The sequence below is a fragment of the Callithrix jacchus genome, chromosome 8 (genome assembly GCF_049354715.1).
Source record: "Callithrix jacchus isolate 240 chromosome 8, calJac240_pri, whole genome shotgun sequence".
Classification (NCBI taxonomy): Eukaryota; Metazoa; Chordata; class Mammalia; order Primates; family Cebidae; genus Callithrix; species Callithrix jacchus.
The window spans coordinates 18,921,566-18,941,922 of record NC_133509.1 but is presented as its reverse complement, the minus strand read 5'-3'; the positions used below and the strand labels follow the sequence as shown (position 1 = coordinate 18,941,922).

Here is a 20,357-nt window from a genome sequence, read left to right as displayed (position 1 = left end):
TTGTCTACTTTATAACTTAAGAAATTTTCCTCTGGTCCCAAGTCATGAATTTATCCAGGTTTTCCTATAACATTTTCTGTGTGCTAAGCAGTAGTTCATCTCAGGCTGTTCTTCACAGTTGTCTCTCTGATGACATAAAGGCACATCTTGAATCAATATTATCTTTTTGTAGAAATCTCTCCTGGCATTTTTTGGACTGTACCAACCTGGAAGGTTTTTTTTTTCTAGGTCTGCTGCACAGCTGTCATGTTGGTATTGTTCTTTACTTTTGTATTGAGGATGCCTGTTATCATTCTTCTCTTTTGCATCAGCTATTTTCTATAGTGTTTCTTCCTCTTTTAGTTCTACTTGGTTATTCTTATAGAACATATTTTCCACTAGCTACATGAGAAACCCTGTATAGGAAGAAAATGTTTGGATTCTTTGTATATCTTAATATGTGTTTATTCTGCCCTCATACAGATTAATAATTTGGTTATATACAGAACTCTTAACTGCAAATAATTTTTTTTAAAAATTGAATTCATTGTTACACTGCATGTTAGTTCCAGCTTCTCTTGATTCCTCAGCCCTTGTTTTATTTGGCTTCAGTGAGATGTCATTTGCGTACTACAAAATTTCACCTATTTCAACTATAAGAATTCAGTGGGGTTTTGGTCTATTTACAGAGTTATGCAACCATTCTGTGATCTCATTTAGATAATTTAAATCACTCTAAAAAGAAACTTTCTGCCCATTAGTTTCTATTCCTTCTGCTCTTACTAGCTGTAGGAAACCATGATTTTTCCTTTTGTCTTTATAGATTTGCCTATTCTGAAAACTTTATGTAAATGGAGTCTTAAAATTTGCAAGGATCATTCATGTTGTAGCATGTACCAGTATTTTATTTCTTTTTATGGCCAACATTCTATTATATGGATTATTTTGTTTATTCACTCATTAGTTGACAGCACTTGGATTGTTTCCATATTTTGGCCATTATGGATAATGTTGCTGTGAATGTTTGCATACAATTTTTTTTTGTGGACATGTTTTCTGTTTTGGGGGGTATATACCTAGGAATGAAATTGCTGGGTCATATGGCAACTCTGTGTTCAACATTTTGAGAAATTACCAAACTGTTTTCCAAAGTGGCTGTAACATTTTCACATTCCACTAGTAACAGATATGGGCTCCAGTTTCTCCATAGCCTTGCCAACATTTGTTATCATCTATTTTTTTTATTATAGCTATTTTAATATGGAGTGTGAAGTGATAACTTGTGTTTTTTATAGTGATGATTAGCATCTTTTCACATACATATTGGCTATTTGTACAGGCATACCTTGGAGATAATGTGGATTCAGTTCCATACCACCACAATAAACTAAATTCTCAGTAAAACAAATCACACAAATGTTTTGGTTCCCCAGTGCATATAAAAGTTGTGTTTACACCATACTGTAGTCTGTCAATTGTGCAGTACTATTATGTTTAAAAAATACATGCACACCTTAATTTAAAAAATACTTTGTTGCTTAAAAAAAACAAACATCTGAGCCTTCAGTGAGTCATAATATTTTTGCTGGTAGAGGCTCTTTCCTTGATGTTGATGGCTGCTGACTGATTAGAGTGGTAGATGCTGAAAACTGGAGTGGCTATGGCAGTTTCTTAAAATAAGACAACGAAATTTGCTACAATTGCCTCTCCTTTCAGTAAAGATTTCTCTGTAGCAGGCAATGCTGTTTGATAGTGTTTTATCCACAGTGGAACTCCAGAACTGGAGTCAGTCCTCTCAAACCCTGCCACTGCTTTATCAACTCAATTTATGTAATGCTTTGAATCCTCTATTGTCTTTTCTTTTTTTAAAAGAATTTTTTCCTCAGCAGTCCCTATCACAGAATATGTTGTCATTTCAACAATTTTCACAGCATCTTAACCAGTAATGTATTTTCCTACTGCATTTTTTCCTCTTCCTCTTTCTCTCCGTCCCTCCCTTCCTTTCTGCTTTCCCTATTCTCTCCCTTCCTTCCTTCCTTCCTTCCTTCCTTCCTTCCTTCCTTCCTTCTACTCACTCTCTTCTCTCTCACTGTTTTCTTTTCTTCTAAAGCCAAGGTACCACTCATTTTTTTAAATGAGAAAAATATAAATGCACATACAATACTAGTCTTCCATTTTGGAAGACACTGTATCTTAGGGATAATGATTCACTGACTTTTTTAATGGTTTAGCACAAAATAACGAAAATACAAGAGTTTATAAATAGTTTATTGATTACATGTCAGTTATATATATTGAATAAATTCTCTAAGCAAATGAAAGCTGAGATTTATAAATATGGACAAATGTGAAATTATTGTAAGTAGGTATCTCCTGCTGCTATTTCTTTTTAAAAAATTTTAGTTCACTCATAATAATTATACGTATTATAGGGTACAGTGTGATGTTTTGATACCTGTATACTTGTGTAATGATCAAATCAAGTAATTACCATATTCATTATCTCATATATGTATCTTTTTTTGTGGTGGAAACATTTAAAAATTTCTCTTCTAGTGATTTTCAGATATATGATACCTTGTTGTTAACTACAATCACTTCATTGTGCAATCGAAAACTAGAACTTATTCCTCTTGTCTTACCCTAACTTCATATCCACTGACCAAACTCTTCTGTTACTGCACCCCCTACCCCGTTACCCTTTCCAGTCTCTGGTAATCACTGCTCTGTTCAGTATTTCTGCGAGTGCAGCTTATTTAGATGCCACATATGAATGGGATCATGAAGTGTTTGTCTTTCTGTGTCTGGCTTATTCCAGTTAACATAATGTCCTCTGTTTGTCTATGTTGTCCAAATGATAGGATTTTATTCTTTTTTTTAATGGCTGAATAGTATTCCATTGTGTATATACCACATTTTCTTTATCCATTCATTTGTTGTTGGATAGCTACTTTACCTGGAGAGCCCTCCATTAATTATTACGTTACAGTCACCGATAATTTTATTTGTTTTGTTCATTCCTATATCTGCAGTGTCTAGAATCTCATAGGACTTAGTAAGTGTAGTGGGTGTGTGAGTAGTGAGTATGTATGTGTGAATAAGAACTTTCAGGAGGAAATTAGATATTCCATAGGATGGGGTAGCCTATTAGGATTACAGATTCCTACAGTAGCATTTGAAAATTCTAAAATCTAACAAAGAGGGAAGATACTATAACCCATTATATTAGTTACTAGTTGTTGAATGGTAATATTTTTAAACATGTCAGCTACTTGATGTGTCATCTACATGCACATTTGTATGTGAATATGACAGAATTCATAGGAATTTGTTCTGAATGAGACAAAGGTTAGTCCTAGTTGATTTATAGTCATTTGAATAAAATCATTTTTTGTTGGTATAGCATTTAAAAAAATGTTTAACTTTAGCGTTTAAAATTTTATTTTACTTATTTAAGCAGTATAGTGTTAATTAGAGATGTCTTGCTTAAAGCAAATTATATTTTTTACAGTGATACATTTGATATTGCCTGGAATGGCAGAACTGGGATTCGCCAAAGCAGACTATCAAGTAGCAGCTCCTTACTTGATAAAGATGGAATATTTGCTAATTCAACTAGCAGCAAACTCCTGGAGAGAGCCCATGGAATTCTCACGTCAGTACTGTTCAGTAATATGATTTTTGTTTTATGTCTGGTTTAAAATTTCTGGCAGAAAAAAATGAAGAAGGGAGATAGTGAAGTGTTATTGTCATCGGCAGAATTTTGACTGAAAGAAGACTCAAAGGTATTTAGGTAGTATTTGCAGCCATGAATCTCACGTGATATAAAGCTTGTGTTTTGTTGATTTTTTTTTCTCCCCCATATTACCAGGAGAATCATGACTGAATATATTTATTATGGAGATGATAATAAAGGTCTTATTGTTCTAAACAGGCCCTACCTTCAGAGAAAGAAAAAACTGTTAGCTCTTGTTAGAATTCCCAATTTTTACTACAATTATCCTTTAATTCTATCAGTCCTAACAAATTAGACAAGAAATTTTCCTATAAGTGGTGAATGGTTGAGTGATGTATAACACTTATCCAAGCTTTCTATTGCTCGTTAACTGATTATAGAGCTGGTTTGATGACATAACTATAACCATGCTCTACCATGCTTCATAGAGAACCCATCTTGCCAAAAAAAAAAAAAAGGGAGAAAAAATTAGCCAGGTGTGGTATGCATGCATGTAGTTCCAGCTATTCAGGAGACTGAGGAAGGAGGATCAGTTAAACCAAGGAAGTTGAGGTTCCAATGAGCCATGATCTTGCCACTGCACTTCAGCCTGGGTGACTGATTAAGATCCTGTCTCTGAGGGGAAAAAAAAGGAAAAAAAGTTAGTAGCATTAACATATTTTAGATATTTCCAAGCATATCATTTGATCACTAGCTTAGAGGTATGACTGAATTGGATTCCTTAATCCTTGTCTGAATCACTGCTTAATGTTAATACGCTCTATTTATGTAGGTCTTGCTCTACCCCAGAGATCCACATTAACTCATTTAATCCTCACAACAACTTTTAAGTTATAGACAGTATTATCATCCTCGTTTTACATTATCACATAATGAAAAGTTAAAGAGGTTAAAAATTATACCTTAGTAGGTGGTAGACCATAGATTGTTGTCCAGGTCTTTCTAACTTCCCAGCCCATATTCATAAGTGTTGGACTTTATTTCATCTTTCCGAGGTTATAAAAAAAGCTAAAAATAGGGGCCTTGGTGGCTCATGCCAGTTTTCCTGGTGCTTGAGGAGGCGAGGCTGTGTGTTCGAGGTCAACCAAACTGGGCAACATAAGAACCTCTCATTCATTAAAAAAAAAAAAAAAAAAAAAAAAGTCTGTGTTACCAAAAAAGCTAAAAATAAAAAAGACTTGGTTTAAGTATGATATTAAGGTTTGAATAAGGAAAAAATGAGTGGAATAGAAGAATTTTTAATTATCAGAAATGGAAGATTATATTTTGGTGATAAGTACATTTTATAAAAAAATGTATGAAACTTAGGCATGTCATTTAGTCTTGAAATGATAGAAATAAGTCCTCTGTAGGTACAAGAAGCTACTAACAACTGGAGAAAATGAACCTGTAGCTTAGAATGTATAACTTGGTGTTACTAATCGTCAGGTGTAAATCTGTTTATATAACAAGGCAAGTATCTTTTACTTGTTTATTCTTCCTTCCCAAGGTGCCTGCTTGGTTGAATCAGATAGTGTTTTCATATACAGGACCTACAGTCTTAGTAATGGGTATATAATAGGTTGTTTTAGAAGAGACCTTGAAATCTTTGTTTTCTACAGTAGTTTTTGTTTTTGGGTTTTTTTACAGTAGCTTTTTTTTAATGCATGATTTATCTCTATAGGAGAAACAAAAATTTCAAATCCAAGCCTGCCCTTCCAAAGGTGAGTACTGTGAAAACTTTTTTTTTGCATGGTATTCTGCTACACAATTATTTTTTATTACTCATACAATCTTTATATATCAAAAACAAATAACCTTATTTGTATTTAGTCTTGAACTGAACGTGATCATGCTCTTAATTGAATCCATTTTAGAAATATCACTGTTATGAAATGCTAAGCCTAATGATTCAGGTAAATATTTATTTGTGATATATATCATTTTCTAGTATTTTAATAACTTCTGAATATAAATGTAAATTTTTGTTTCATTATTGTCTCTTTATATAAAGTTTTTTTGTTTCTCCAAATTAAGGTCAAATTGTGAATTGTACCTGATTTTAAACTAATTTCTGATTAGTGCTCACCTAATCCAATTATCTATAGTAAAATGTTTGCCAGGTTTTTTCTGTAAAGGGATGTTGTCTTTTAAGGCTTACAGTTTCTGTTGTAACTAGTTGGCTTTGCTGTTGTAGCACAAATGCAGCTATAATTTGCATTCCAATAAAACTTTATTAATGCACACTGAAAATTGAATTATATATAATTTTTCAAGTGCCATAAAATAATAACATTATTGTTTTAACCCATGTAAACTATATATAAATACTGGGCAGGATTTGGTGAGCAGTACTTACCTCTATGTTAATATAGCTCTGGTTTTGTGTGCTGTGTGTGTGTGTGTTTTGGCAGCGGGGGGGGGGAGGGTTGTTTTGTTTTGCTTTGTTTTTTTTATTAACTTTCATAGCAGCTTTATTTGTAATAGCCAAAAACTGGCAGCAACTCAGACTTTCATCAACATAAGAATAGATAAACACACTGTGGTATATCCATATAATGGAATACTTAACTCAGCAATAAAAAGTAATAAATACATGGAACAACATGAATGAATCTCAAAATAATTACATGTAATAGTAGATACTGTATATAAATCTTAGAAAATATGAACTACAGTAACAGAGAACAAAGAGGTGGTTTTAATGACACAGACATTTCCAGGGACTGCACTCCCTGGGTCAATGCAGATAAGTAGTTAAAAAGCACACTCCCGGCCGGGCACAGTGGCTCACGCCTGTAATCACAGCACTTTGGGAGGCCAAGGTGGGTGGATCACGAGGTCAAGAGATTGAGACCATCCTGGCCAACATGGTGAAACACTGTCTCTACTAAAAAATACAAAAATTAGCTGGGCGTGGTGGTGTGCCACTTGTAGTCCCAGCTACTTGGGAGGTTGAGGTGGAAGAATCACTTGAACCGGGAGGTGGAGGTTGCAGTGAGCTGAGATTGTGCCACTGTACTCCAGCCTAGTGTCAGGGTGAGACTCTGTCTCAAAAAAAAAAAAAAAAAAAAAAAAAAGACTCATCTATATGCTACCTGCAAGAGACTCACTTTAGCTTTAAAGATGTACAAACTGAACATTAAGGGCTGAAAAAAGATAATCCCATGCAAATAAAAACTTAAAGAGAGCAACAGTAGTTATCTTGGTAACAAACAAAATAAACTTTAAGTCAAAAACTGTAGATGAGATAAAGGAGGTCAATATATAATGATAAAAAAGGGGTCTGGTCATCCAAAGGATATAACAATTTTAAATCTATATGCACCCAACATTGTAGCATCTAAATGTATAAAGCAAATGTTGAGACATCTGAAGAGAGAGATAAACTACAATACAGTAATCCTAGAGGATTTCAGCACCCCACTTTGAACAACAAACAGACCATCCACACCAAAAATCAATAAGGAAACACTGGATTTGAAGAGAACAGTGGACCAAATGCATTTAATAGACATCTACAGAACATTTCAGTCAACAGCATCAGAATACACATTCATCTGAAGCATAAAAGGGACATTCTTTGGGATAGATCATATGTTCATATAATAATTCTTAACACTGAAGTCATATCAGGTATCTTTCCTGACCAATTGTGGTATGAAACTAAGAATGAATAATAGGATAAAGCATGGAAAATTCATGAATGTGAAAATTTAAACAATATTCTCTTGAACAACTTAATTTGATGTACTTATTTTAGCAAATAAAAAGTTGAAAGGGAAATTAAATAACATTTTGAGACAAATGAAAATGGAATCACAACATACCAAAACTTGCAGAATGCAACAGAAGCAGTTCTTAGAGGGATTTCATAAGAACATATGCCCACATAAAGAAGATGATGTGGTGTTGGTGCTTGTAGTCCTAGCTACACAGAAGGCTGAGGAGGAAGTATCACTTCAGCCCAGGAGTCTGAGACTGCAATGAGCTATGTTCATTTCACTGTACTCCAGCCTGGGTGATAGAGTAAGATTCTATCAATTACACACACATACACACACACACACGCGTGCACGCGCGTGTGGACACACAAAAGAATACATCAGTGTAATTTGAAAAGTGAAAAAAATCTCATATAAACAACATAATGCTATACCTCAAGGAACAAAAGAAGTAGTACAAAATAAACTCAAAGTTAGTAGAAGGGAGGAAATAACAAAGATCAGTGCAGAAATAAATAGAGCTATAAAAACAATAGAAAAGATCAGTGAAGCTAAGAGTTGGGTTTTTTAAGGATAAACAAAATAACTAAGAAAGAGAATAAAATAAAAAATGAGAGATACCACAGAAATGAAAAACAGTAAGAGACTGTTATATGAGAACTTACATGCTAACAAATTGAATAACCTAGGAGAAATGGATAAAGTTCCTAGAAAAATAACTCACCAAGACTGAGTCATGAAGAAACCAGAAATATGATCAATAATAAGGAAATTGAATCAGCAATAAATTTTTTTTTTTTTTTGAGATGGAGTCTTGCTTTGTCATCCAGGCTGGAGTGCAGTGGCTCAGTCTTGGCTCTCTGCAACCTTCGTCTCCTGGGTTCAAGCAATTCTCCTGCCTCAGCCTCCTAAGTAGCTGGGATTACAGGTGTGTGCTGCCGTACCTGGCTGATTTTTGTATTTTCAGTAGAGTTGGGGTTTGACCATGTTGGCCACGCTAGTCACGAATTCTTGAGCTTAAGTAATCTGCCAGCCTTGGCCTCTCAAAGTGCTTGGGTTACAGACATGAGCCACTGTGCCCAGCCAGCAATAAAAATTCTTATCATAAAAGAATAGCCCAGTGCCAGATAGTTTCATGATGCAGTACTACCAAACATTTAAAGAATAATGAATCCCAGTCCTTCTCAAACTCTTTCAAAAAATTAAACTGGAGAGAATACCTCAAGCTCATTTTATAAGGTCAGCATTATCCTGATACCCTGTGGAAATACTACAAGAAAATTAGTTCGGGTACCATGGAGAACACTTTGGAGATTTCTCAAAGAACTAAGAGTTGAACTCCCATTCAACCCAGCAATCTCATGACTGGGTGCATGCCCAGAGGAAAATAAATAGTTCTATTTCTGTTCATTTCTGCACTATTCACAATAGTGAATATCCTCATCAAAATGCTATTACACCAATTTTAATATAATATTGAAAGGATCATTTACCATGATCAATTGGGATTTATTCTTGGGATACAAGAATGGTTCAACATATGCAAATCAATAAATGTGATTGACCATATTAACACAATGAATAGCAAAAACTGTACTATCATCTCAGCACATGCAGAAAAAGAATTTGACAAGAGTCAATCTTTATGATTAAAAACTCAACAAATTTGGTATACAAGGACTGTTCCTCAATATAATTAGGCCATATGTGACAAGCCCCCAGCTGACGTTGTACTCACTCTGAAAAGTTGAAAGCTTTTCTTTTAGGATCAGGAACAAGAAAAGGATGCCCACTGTCACTTCTATGCAGTGTGTTACTGGAATTGTTAGAGAATTTAGGTAATAAAAAGAAATAAAAGGCATCCAGATTCAAAAGGAAGAAGTCATGTCATGGTTGTCAACAATATAACGTTATACAGAAAATCTTCAAGACCCCACTAAAAAGCCATTAGAACTGATAAAGGAATTCCATAGTATACTTCAGTAATGTTTCAGGATACAGAGTCAACACACAAAAATCAGTAGTGTTTCTTTCTATTTTTGTTTTAAATAGAGACAAGGTATCACTCTGCCACTCAGGCTGAAGTGCAATAGCGTGATCGTAGCTTAGTGTACCTTGAACTCATGGGTCCAAGCAATCCTCCCACCTCAACCTCCTCAGTAGCTAGGAATGTGGATGTATGTATGCTACCACAATCTGGCTATTAAATTTTTTTTTTTGTAAAGATAGAATCTTCTCTGTGTTGCCCAGTCTAGTCTTGAAGTCTTTGCCTCAAGTGCTTCTCCTGCTTTGGCCTCCCAGAGTACTAACATTACAGTCATGAGCTACTGCACCCAGCCAAAAAATTAGTAGCATTTTATAAATGAAAAATTAACTATCTGAAAAGAAATTAAGGAAATCATCCCATTTACAATAGCATCAAAAAATATAAGCTATTTTATGGTAAATTTAATTAATGAGGTTAACAATCTATATACAGAAAATCATAAAACATTGATGAAAGAAATTGAAGACACAATGATACCCTGTGTTAGTGGGTTGGAAAAATTAACATTGTTAAAATATCCATATTACTCAAAGTGATTCACTGATTTAGTACAATCTTTACAAAATTTCATTTTAATTTTTTACCAGAAATAAAAAATATCCTGAAATTCATATGAATACACAAAAGACCCCAAATAGCCAAAGCAATCTTGAACAAAAAGAGCAAAGCTGCAGGCTCACACTACCTGATTTTAAAGTATGTTAGAAAGCTATTATCAAAACAGCATGGAACTGGTAGAAGAAAATATACATTGACCAATAGAAAAGTATTAAAAGCCCAGAAGTAAACCCATACACTTATGGTCAGCTGACTTTCAACAAAGGTGCCAAGTACACACAATGAGTAAAGTACAGTCTCTTCAGTAAATGATGTTGGGAAAACTGGATATCCACATGTAGAAGAATGAAATTGGAAGCATATCTCACCCCACATGAAAAATCCAACTCAAGTGGGTTAAAGACTTAAGACCTGAAACTGTTAAACTTGAACACAAGTTTGAACTGTGCAGGTCCATTATACATGGGTTTTAAAAAATAAATACAGTCATCCATATCTGTGGGTTCTACATATGCAACCAAATGTGGATCAAAAATAAGGTAGTTTTGAGATGCAAAATCCACCCTTATGGAGGACCAACTTTTTGTACCTGTGGGTTCTGCAGGGCCAACCATGGGACTTGAGTGTGTACAAATTTTGTCTCAGTGTGGTTCTGGAACCAATCCCCATGGATACTGAGGGACAACTGTAGAAGATAACATAGGAGGAAAACTCTATGACATTGATACCTTGACTATGACCCCCGCAAAGCACAGGTAACGAAAGCAGTAATAGACAAATGGGATTGCATCAAACTCAAAAGTTTCTGCACAGCAAAGAAACTAATCCACAGAATGAAGAGACAAACTGAATGGGAGAAAATATTTGTAGACTATGCATCTGTCAGTGAGTTAATGTCCAGAATGTATAAGGACTCCAAACAACTTACTAGCAAAAAAGCAAATAATTTGATTTAAAAATGGGCAGAGGACTTGAATAGACATTTTGCCAAAGAAATGTCTTAGGGCCTGAGGATCAGCCTGCCCAGCAGCCCCACCCCTGACAATGTAGCACCTGTGATCGTCGGATTTGTGCCCTCCCCCAGGGCCTGAGGATGGGCCCACTTGGTGGCCCCCCTCTTGCCAACACCACCCCCATGATGAGTAGATGTGTACTCTTACCCCAGGTCCTGAGGACTAGCCCACCCAGCATCTGATGATGCTCTCCCTACAACTGGCTGAACTGGTGCATTTTGTGTGTGCCTTCCAGAGCCAGTGGACTGGTGTATATCCAGTGATGCCACCTCTGCGACCTACCGAACCACTATGCTCTGTATGTGTACGCTGCAGGGCCTGAGGGTCAGGCTGTCTGGTAGCTCTGCTCCTGGTGACACTGCCATTTCATTTGCTTGAACAACCATGCTTCGGACAACACCCTTGGCATCAAGATCAGCTTGTTTGATGACTTTACCCACAGCCACACTGTCACCCAGGCTGGAATACAGTTGTGTGATCATGGCTCACTTCAGCCTCTATCCCCCAGGCTCAATCAGTTTTCCTGCCTTAGCCTCCCAAGTAGCTGGAAATACAGGCATGCACCACCATGCCTGGCTAATTTTTCTATTTTTGGTAGAGACAGGATCTCACTGTATTGCCTAGGCTGCCTCGAACTTCTGATCTCAAGCAGTCCTCCTGCCTCGGGCTCCCAAAGTGCTGAGTTACAGGCATGAACCACTGTCTGGCCCCCTACACTTAAACAAGCAAACAAACAAAAACATGCAGGGTCTCATTATGTTGCCCAGACTGGATGTAAACTCCTCGGTTCTAGTAATCCTCCAGCCTCACCCTCCCAAGTTGCTGGGATTATAGGTATATACCACTGTGCACGGCTTGGAACTATCACTCAAGCTTTGCATGTGCTCTCCAGGACCAGAGGACTGGCTTGCTTGGTGGCACCAACATAGTACTGGAAAAGCACACCAACTTTGTAAACACCCACTGCCTAAGTCACTGGGGCAGTAACAGTGGATATGGATTACAGCTAAAGAAATCACATAGAGACTACACTGCTGCACTTACCTAGAACCAAATCCAAAGCACCCTACCCAATTACACCCTAGGATCCATCTAGTGGAAAATGTCTTCTTATGAAAGTTACTCCATAAAATTGGAAGAGGCAGCTGCTTCACCAAATGCACAGGTCGGTACAGGGACAGAAGAAATATGATATTATAACTACCATGATAAAAATATGCCAAAGAATAAAACTCACTGGTAGAAGTAAGTTCAGAATCAAATTTAGAACCAGTAGAGCTAATTTCACTTTCAAACTCAGAATATATTATTAATATAATGGTGGTATATAGTCTTTTAATCTCTGGTATGAAAGTTATAATGTAAAATGGTCAGTGATGTCTATAGCTACAATTAAATGTTAAGTAACATAATTTTAAAAAGATGTAAACTAAGGTAGCAAGTTATAAATTTTGGGAGGTAGGGATGAAAGTCTAGTGTATTTATATGCAAAGTTAAGTTGTTACCTGTTTAAAATAGTCTATTATAAGATTTTAAAATGTAAGTCCCATAGTAACCTGAAAGAACAAAATGACAGCAGTTACATAAATAAGAAAAAGGAAAGAATTAAAGCTTATCTCTTCAGAAAACCACCAAAGCAGACAGGTAAATCGTAAAAGAGGAAGAAGGGTAAAAAATACATATAAAACAACTAGAATACAATTAACAAAATGGCAGGAGTAAGTCCTCACCTATCAGTAATGACCTTGAATGAAAATGCATTAAATTCTCCCATTAAAAGATACAGACTAATGGAATGAATAAAAACAAGACCCAACTGTATGATGCATTCAAGAAAATCAATTTACCTGTAAAGACTCACAGAATGAAAGTGAAGGAATGGGAAATGATATAAATAGAAACCAAAAGAGAGCGTGAGTAGCTATAGTTATGTCAGATAAAAATGAAATGATACAAATAGAAACCAAAAGAGAGCGTGAGTAGCTAGAGTTATGTCAGATAAAATAGACTTCAAGTCAAAAACAGTAAAATGAGACAAGCAGGCCGTAATATAATGATAAAGGGATCAATTCAGCAAGAGAATATAACAACTAAAAATATATATGCAACCAACACTAGAGCACCCAGAAATATGTGAAGCAAATATTATTAGATCTATACAGACAGAGAGAGAGCAATACAGTAATTATAGGGGACATCAATGTAGGGTCCAGCCCTGCAGGATTCTCTGAGCCCCTCCCAGCTGAGAAATTGTAGAAATAAAAGACATAAGACACAGAGATAGAGAAAAGAGAGTTTGGGCCCAGGAGTCCACTGCTACCCAAATCTCGAAGACCAGCAGTGGCCCTGAATGCCGGGACTCTCTCACTTTTATTGAGTTGCAAATCTGGGGGCAGGGTACGTAGGGTCTGGCAGAGACTGGGGGCAGGGGAGGTAGGGTATGGCCTTGGTAGTTGGTGACTGGGGGCAGGGTAGATAGGGCATGGCAGTGATAGGGTGAGGTACATCACGTATCATTCAGGGAGGGGCTCAGGAATTTCTGGCACCTGAATTAAGGTAAGGAACATAATGCATCAGCACTTTTTCCATACTTTTTAAGAAAGAGCTACAACATTAAGATTTATATTACTATTACTGATTATCTTTTGTAAGACAAAAGGAACCAGGTACAGAAGCAGAACATGAGAGTAGACTTGGAATGTGACCACTGAAGCACAGCATCACATAGAGACAGTTAAGCCCCCAGATGTCTGCGGGCTTACCTGACAGCCATCAGGCCTTATCACAAGAGCTTGGAGAAGTGGAGTTTTCTCCAAACTTCTCCAGGAAGGAGATGTCTTGGCCATTTTGGACATCTCCTTCCCTAGCTGGCTGAACAGCAGGCACTTTCATAGCGCTGGTGCTGCCACACAGCCCAGAAGCCCTCCAGCAGCCCTTATACGGGCGTGACAGAGTGCTTAAAGCATCTTGCCTTAGTGTCATTCATTTCACAATGTCACCCCAGGTTCACACTTCTGACCTGAGAGGCATTAGTAAAAGAATTAAGATCACCTATGAATAACTGAGATCACATATGAATAACTAATAACTACTACAGTTATATTTCTAGTTACTTTCTTCTTTGTTATTTGTATGGAAATAGGCTGAGGCTTTTTGCTCCTACCTTGGTGCTTATGGGATCTACCCTCTACATCCAACACTCCACTTTCAGCAATGGATAGAACAATAAGGCAAAAATCAGCAAAGAACAGTGAAGTTAAACTGCACTTTAGATAAATGAACCCAACAGACATTTATAAAACATTCTACCCAGCATTTGTAGAATACACATTTTTTATTTTTTTTTCTATTTCCTTTTCCTTTTTTTTTTTTTTTTTTTTTGAGACAGCAGCATTTGCTCTTGTTGCTCAGACTGGAGTGTAATGACGTGATCTTGGCTTACTGAAATCTCCACCTCCTGAGTTCAAGTGATTCTCCTGCCTCATCCTCCCACTAAGCTGGGATTACAGGCATGCATCACCACGTCTGGCTAATTTTTTGTATTTGGTAGTGGGGGCGGGGTTTCACCATGTTGGTCAGGCTGGTCTTGAACTCCTGACCTCAGGTGATCTACCCACCTGGGCCTTTCAAAGTGTTGAGATTACAGGTGTGCACCACCACACCCAGCCACATTTTTTTCATTAGCAACAGAACTTCAAGATATGTCATGTGTTGGCTATAAAACAAGTCTCAGTAAGTTAAAAAGATTTCAAAATGGGATGTATCTTTTGTGATCACAAGGGATTAAACTAGAAATCAATAATAAGAGATTCTTTAGAAACTATGTACAAACAGTTTTAAAACAGCATACTTTTGAACTACAAATGAGTCACGATACTAAAAAGGAAATTTTAAAAAATTTAGGCCAGGGGCGGTGGCTCACGCCTGTAATCCCAGCACTTTTAGAGGCCAAGGCAGGTGGATCACGAGGTCAGGAGTTCGAGACCAGCCTGACCAACGTGGTGAAACCTCATCTCTACTAAAATAAAAAAATTAGCTGGGCATGGTGGCACACTCCTGTAATCCCAGCTACTCAGGAGGCTGAGGCAGGAGAATTGCCTGAACCTGGGAGGTGGAGTTTGCAGTGAGCCAAGATCATGCCACTGCACCACTGCACTCCAGCCTGGGCAACAAAGTGAGACTTCGTCTAAAAAAAAAAAAAAGTTTAAACAAACGAGAATACAAATGCAACATACCAAAACCTATAGTCTACAACAAAAGCAGTTCTAATGAGGAAGTTTATAGCAATAATTGTCTATGTCAGTAAATGAGAAAGATTTTCAATAAACCACCAATAACATTTCTTAAGGAACTAGGAAAAACAAGAACAAAGTAAACCCCAAATTAATAGAAGAAAAATGGTAAAGATCACATCAGAAATAAGTGAGAGACTTAAACAATAAAAAACATTGATGAAATGAAGAGTTAGTGTTTTGAAAAGATAAAAATCGACAAATTTCTAGCTAGACAAAATTTTAAAAGGAGCACAATCACATAAATTCAGAGATGTGAAAGGTGACACTATGACTGATACCGCAGAAATATAAGGGATCATAAGAGCCTATTACTAACAACTCTAAGCCAACTATTTGGAAAACCTAAAAGAAACGGGTAAGTTCTTGGTCACATACAACTACCAAAACTGAATCATGAAGAAATAGAAAATACGAAGAAACCAGTAACAACTATGAGTTGGAATCAGTAATAAAAAGTCTCCCATCAAAGAAAAGTCCAGTACAGGATGGCTTCACTGTTCAATTCTGCCAAAGATTTGAAGAAGAATAAATCTTAGCCCTTTTCATACTATTTCAAACAAATGGAGAGAGAGTTCTTCTAAACTCATTTTTAAGGCCTTGATAGGAAAACCAGACAAAAACACAACAAAAAAGAAAATTATAGGGCACTGTCTCTGATTGAACCCGGATGCATAAATCCTCAACAAACTACTAAGAAACGAAATTCAGTAGCACATTAAAAAGATAATTTTTCATGACTAAATGGGATTAATCCCAGTAATTCAAGAATTGTTTAACATATGTAAATCAGTAAATGTGATATATTACACTAACAGAATCAAGGGAAAAATTACACAATTATTTCAATAGACACAGATAAAGCATTTGACCAAATTCAACGTTCATTCATTATAAAACTTTCATGTTATAGACAGAACAGATGTACTTCAACATAATAAAGGCCACATGACAGACTCACAGACAACATATTAAACAAGGAAAAATGGAAAGCTTTTCTTCTGTGATCTAGAATAAAACAAGGATACCCACTTTCCCCACTTTCTCTATTTAACATAGTACTGGAAGTCCTAGCCAGAGCAATTAAGCAAGAGAAAGAAATAAAGAGCATAGGAATTGGAAAGGAGAAAGACATAACTTAATTATCTAATGTTAAGTACATTAAGTAATTACCAATTATATAGTGCTTGATATTTATTCATATTTGTTTCTTAGGAACTAACAATGGGCTACTTAATGAATGCTAATTAAAATTAAACAATAGTTTATATTGTTTTGTTTTTTTGAGACGGAGTTTCGCTCTTGTTACCCAGGCTGGAGTGCAATGGCGCGATCTCGGCTCACCGCAACCTCCGCCTCCTGGGTTCAGGCAATTCTCCCGCCTCAGCCTCCTGAGTAGCTGGGATTATAGGCACGCGCCACCATGCCCAGCTAATTTTTTGTATTTTTAGTAGACACGGGGTTTCACCATGTTGACCAGGCTGGTCTCGATCTCTTGACCTCGTGATCCACCTGCCTCGGCCTCCCAAAGTGCTGGGATTACAGGCTTGAGCCACCACGCCCGGCCTATATTGTTTTTAAGTATTTATTTTAACCGTAACAACAACAAAAAGCCAAACTCATAGCAGTATATAATAGAGTCATGGTTTCCAAAAGTTGGGGGTATAGGGTTGGGATGGGAAAGCGGCAACATTGGTCAAAGGATAATGTTTCAGTTAGACAGATTCTAGTGATCTTTTGCATAGCAGGTTGAATATAGTTCATAATAATGCATTATATATTTCAAAGTTGCTGTACAAGTAGATTTCAGATGATCTCACCACAAAGAAATAAGTATGTGAGATGATGGATATTTTATTTAGCCTGATTTAATCACTACTCAGTGTATACATGTATCATAACATCACATTGTGCCTCATAAATATATACAATTATTATCTGTCATTCTAAAAAAGATGAAAAACCCAAAATGTACAGTGACCTAAAGTAGATTAAAGATTGCCAGGAAGCAGCATGCAGTGATTAAGGAAGAGGGAGGAGTGGCAAAGGGGCAGAAGGAACAAAGAAAGCATTAGGGGTTATGGCCTTGATGCCATAATTGATTATCTTGATTGCGGTGATGGCTTCATAGCTACATAAATGTGTCAAAACTTGTATGTGTTAAATACGTTCAGCTTATTTTGTTTTAGAAAAAGATCGTTGAGGGAAAGGAATTTAGACCATACTAACTTTTTGACCTTTTTACTTATTGAATATATATCTTTGAAACTTATTACTGCTTTTAATTCTTTTTAACTTTTTATTTACAATATCTTCTGTTTACACAGTCTATGCTAGATAAGGTATATCCCTCCCCTAAGGAACTTTTTGAGTATATAATAGGAGACCAAACATCTTCAGCTCACTAATTTCATCCCAGAATCCCAAACTAAGTTCTCTATTTAAGAAGTATGGATGACTTAGGAAGAGATGGAGTGCAGGAGGAGTGGATGAAAGGGAAGACATCTAGCTTGGGTTTAAATCAAAATTATCTGAGATCCTTGTTATTACAGGGAGCCTTTCCATCAAAACTCTCTACAGGAGCCACAGTCAGCACTTAGTTTGTACAACTTACAGTCTCTGAGATGACACACCGCTGTTGTTCCTTTTTAGATAACAAATTAGCCTAGTTTGCATCAGGCAAGCATCCACTTGAAATGCAGAGGCAGCTTTCATGAGCTCAAGTTCATCCTTCCACAAGATGATAGCTCTGTTTTGGTAGTACTTTCCCATTTTTCTTGTTAAAACTTATTCCCTCAACTTGAAACTGTCACTTCTATTGGATCTACTTTTCTAACATGACCTATTTTTTTAAGTTACATTCTTTCAGTGTGCATTTGTACTTGGATATCTTCCTTGTCTCAAAATTCATGGCTGAAGCGATTTTACTGTGTTGCTCTCCTAGTAAATTTTTATAGTCACTTGGGCTCAAATCTTGAAGTTATTACTTTTTTGAGACAAGAGTCTTACTCTGTCACCTAGGCTGGAGTGCAGTGGCACGATCTTGGCCCACTGCAACCACCGCCTCTTGGGTTCAAGCAATTCTCATGCCTCAGCTGCCCAAGTAGCTGGGATTACAGGTGTGCACCACCATGTCCTGCTATTTTTTTTTTTTTTTTTTTTTTGCTAGAGACAGGGTTTTGCCATATTGGCCAGGCTGGTCTCCAACTCCTGGCCTCGAGTGATCTGCTTACCTCAGCCTCCCAAAGTGCTGGGATTACAGGTGTGAGCCACTGTGTCCAGCCTTGGAGTTAATTTTGTTACCCATTTTAGTCCTTGTTAATAGCATGAGAAATGCCTTAGTTTGTTTGGGCTACTATGATAAAATGTTTTAGATTGGCTAATTTGCAAAGAAAAAAATACAGTGCAAAAGGCGGGGAAGTTCAAAATTAAGTTTTCACAGTTGATGTCTATCGATGGCGCGTTCCTCATGGAATGGTACCTTCTGTGTGTTTTAACATGGCAGAAGGGGTGAACAAGCTCTTTTGGTCTTTATCAAGGTACTAATACTGCTACCCAGCTACTTCCCAAGGGCCCCTCCTCTTCGCCTCTTAATACTGTCACACTGGGATTAGGTTTCAATATATGAATTTTGGGATATGCAAACAGACTATATCAAGCAATAGCTTATTAATCTTTTTGTCTACAGCACCTTACACAGCAAGCAGTAGATAATTGTTGGAAAAATAAACTGGTTAACTAAGCTTAATAAACTCAACCATGATGATAGAATTAAGAAAGCGTTGAAATAGACAAGGAACTGAAGCCCTAAGAAAGGAAGTACCTCTGTATCCCTTTACCTCTAGATTTATGGTATTATTTTATCTTTTTTCATAAGCCTTATAGGCAATCAAATTATTTTTTAATGTCCTAGTAGCCTGAACTTGAATGCAATATATCCCTAGCACTTACAACAGAGCTTGACCTTTAGTAATCACTCTGTGAATATATGTTGATTCACCAAGTTATGGTTAGGTATATGGGAAGAAGTCTGATCTCCACTTGGTAGGGAAGGCATTGCTCAAAGTTCGCTAGTTGCTAGCTTTTTTTTTTTTTTCCTTTTTTTTCTTTTTTGATACAGTCTCCCTCTTTTGCTCTGGCTGGAGCACAGTGGCACCATCTCAGCTCCCTGAAACCTCCGCCTCCCAGGTTCAAGCAATTCTCCTGCCTCAGCCTCCCAAGTAGCTGGGATTATAGGCACCCACCACCTTGCCTGGCTAATTTTTGTTTTTTTAGTAGAGATGGGGTTTCACCATGTTGGCCAGGCTGGTCTCAAATTCCTGACCTCAGGTAATCCATTACCTCAGCCTCCCAAAGTGCTGGGATTACAGGTGTGAGCCACCACGCCCAGCCAGTTGCTAGGTATTTAATTCATTGAAACTAATACTTATTGAATCCTATTCTCAACCGGACACTATTTTCGGAATTTATTGGTACAGGGATGAACAGTACTGTCAGAATCTTATGGGAGATTATCTTTTACTTATTTTTTATTTTTGGGACACAGTCTTACTCAGTCACGAAGGCTGGAGTGCAGTGGTGCAGTCCTGGTTCACTGCAGCCTCTGCCCGCTGAGTTCAGCCAGTCCTCCTGTCTTGACCTCCTGAATAGCTAGGGCCACCAGGGCTCACCACCATGCCTGGCTAATTTTTGTATTTTTAGTAGGGACGAGGTCTTGCCATGTTGCCCAGACTGGTCTCCAACTCCTGAGCTCAAGTGATCTGTCTGCCTCAACCATGCTGGGATTACAGGCCTGAGCCACAGTACCTGGCACTCCAGGAGGTTATTTTTTAAAGAAGAAGGCAGTATACAAATTAACAAATAAATGAAAAGATAATTTAGATGATATTATGTGCAGTGTTGAAAATTAAGTGACAGGTAATGAACATGGAAGTGGGCTATGTTTTCAGTATTTAAGCAAGAACTTTCTGAGAAAGTTAAACTACATATTCAGTGCCACTTAAAACCAAGCCTTGTGAAGGCCCGGCT

General features: G+C 37.0%; 1 protein-coding gene across 19 annotated transcripts in view; it reads left to right on the top strand.

Moving 5' to 3' along the window:
- Positions 1–20,357, top strand: part of MYO9A (myosin IXA) — a 284,781-nt gene that overhangs the window by 176,129 nt on the left and 88,295 nt on the right. For all 19 annotated transcript variants that reach the window (XM_078333528.1, XM_054240463.2, XM_078333527.1 and 16 more), the window contains 2 exons: positions 3,491–3,634; positions 5,379–5,418. In XM_078333528.1, coding sequence (XP_078189654.1) covers positions 3,491–3,634; positions 5,379–5,418 — 184 coding nt within the window. The remainder of the gene's footprint in view (positions 1–3,490; positions 3,635–5,378; positions 5,419–20,357) is intronic.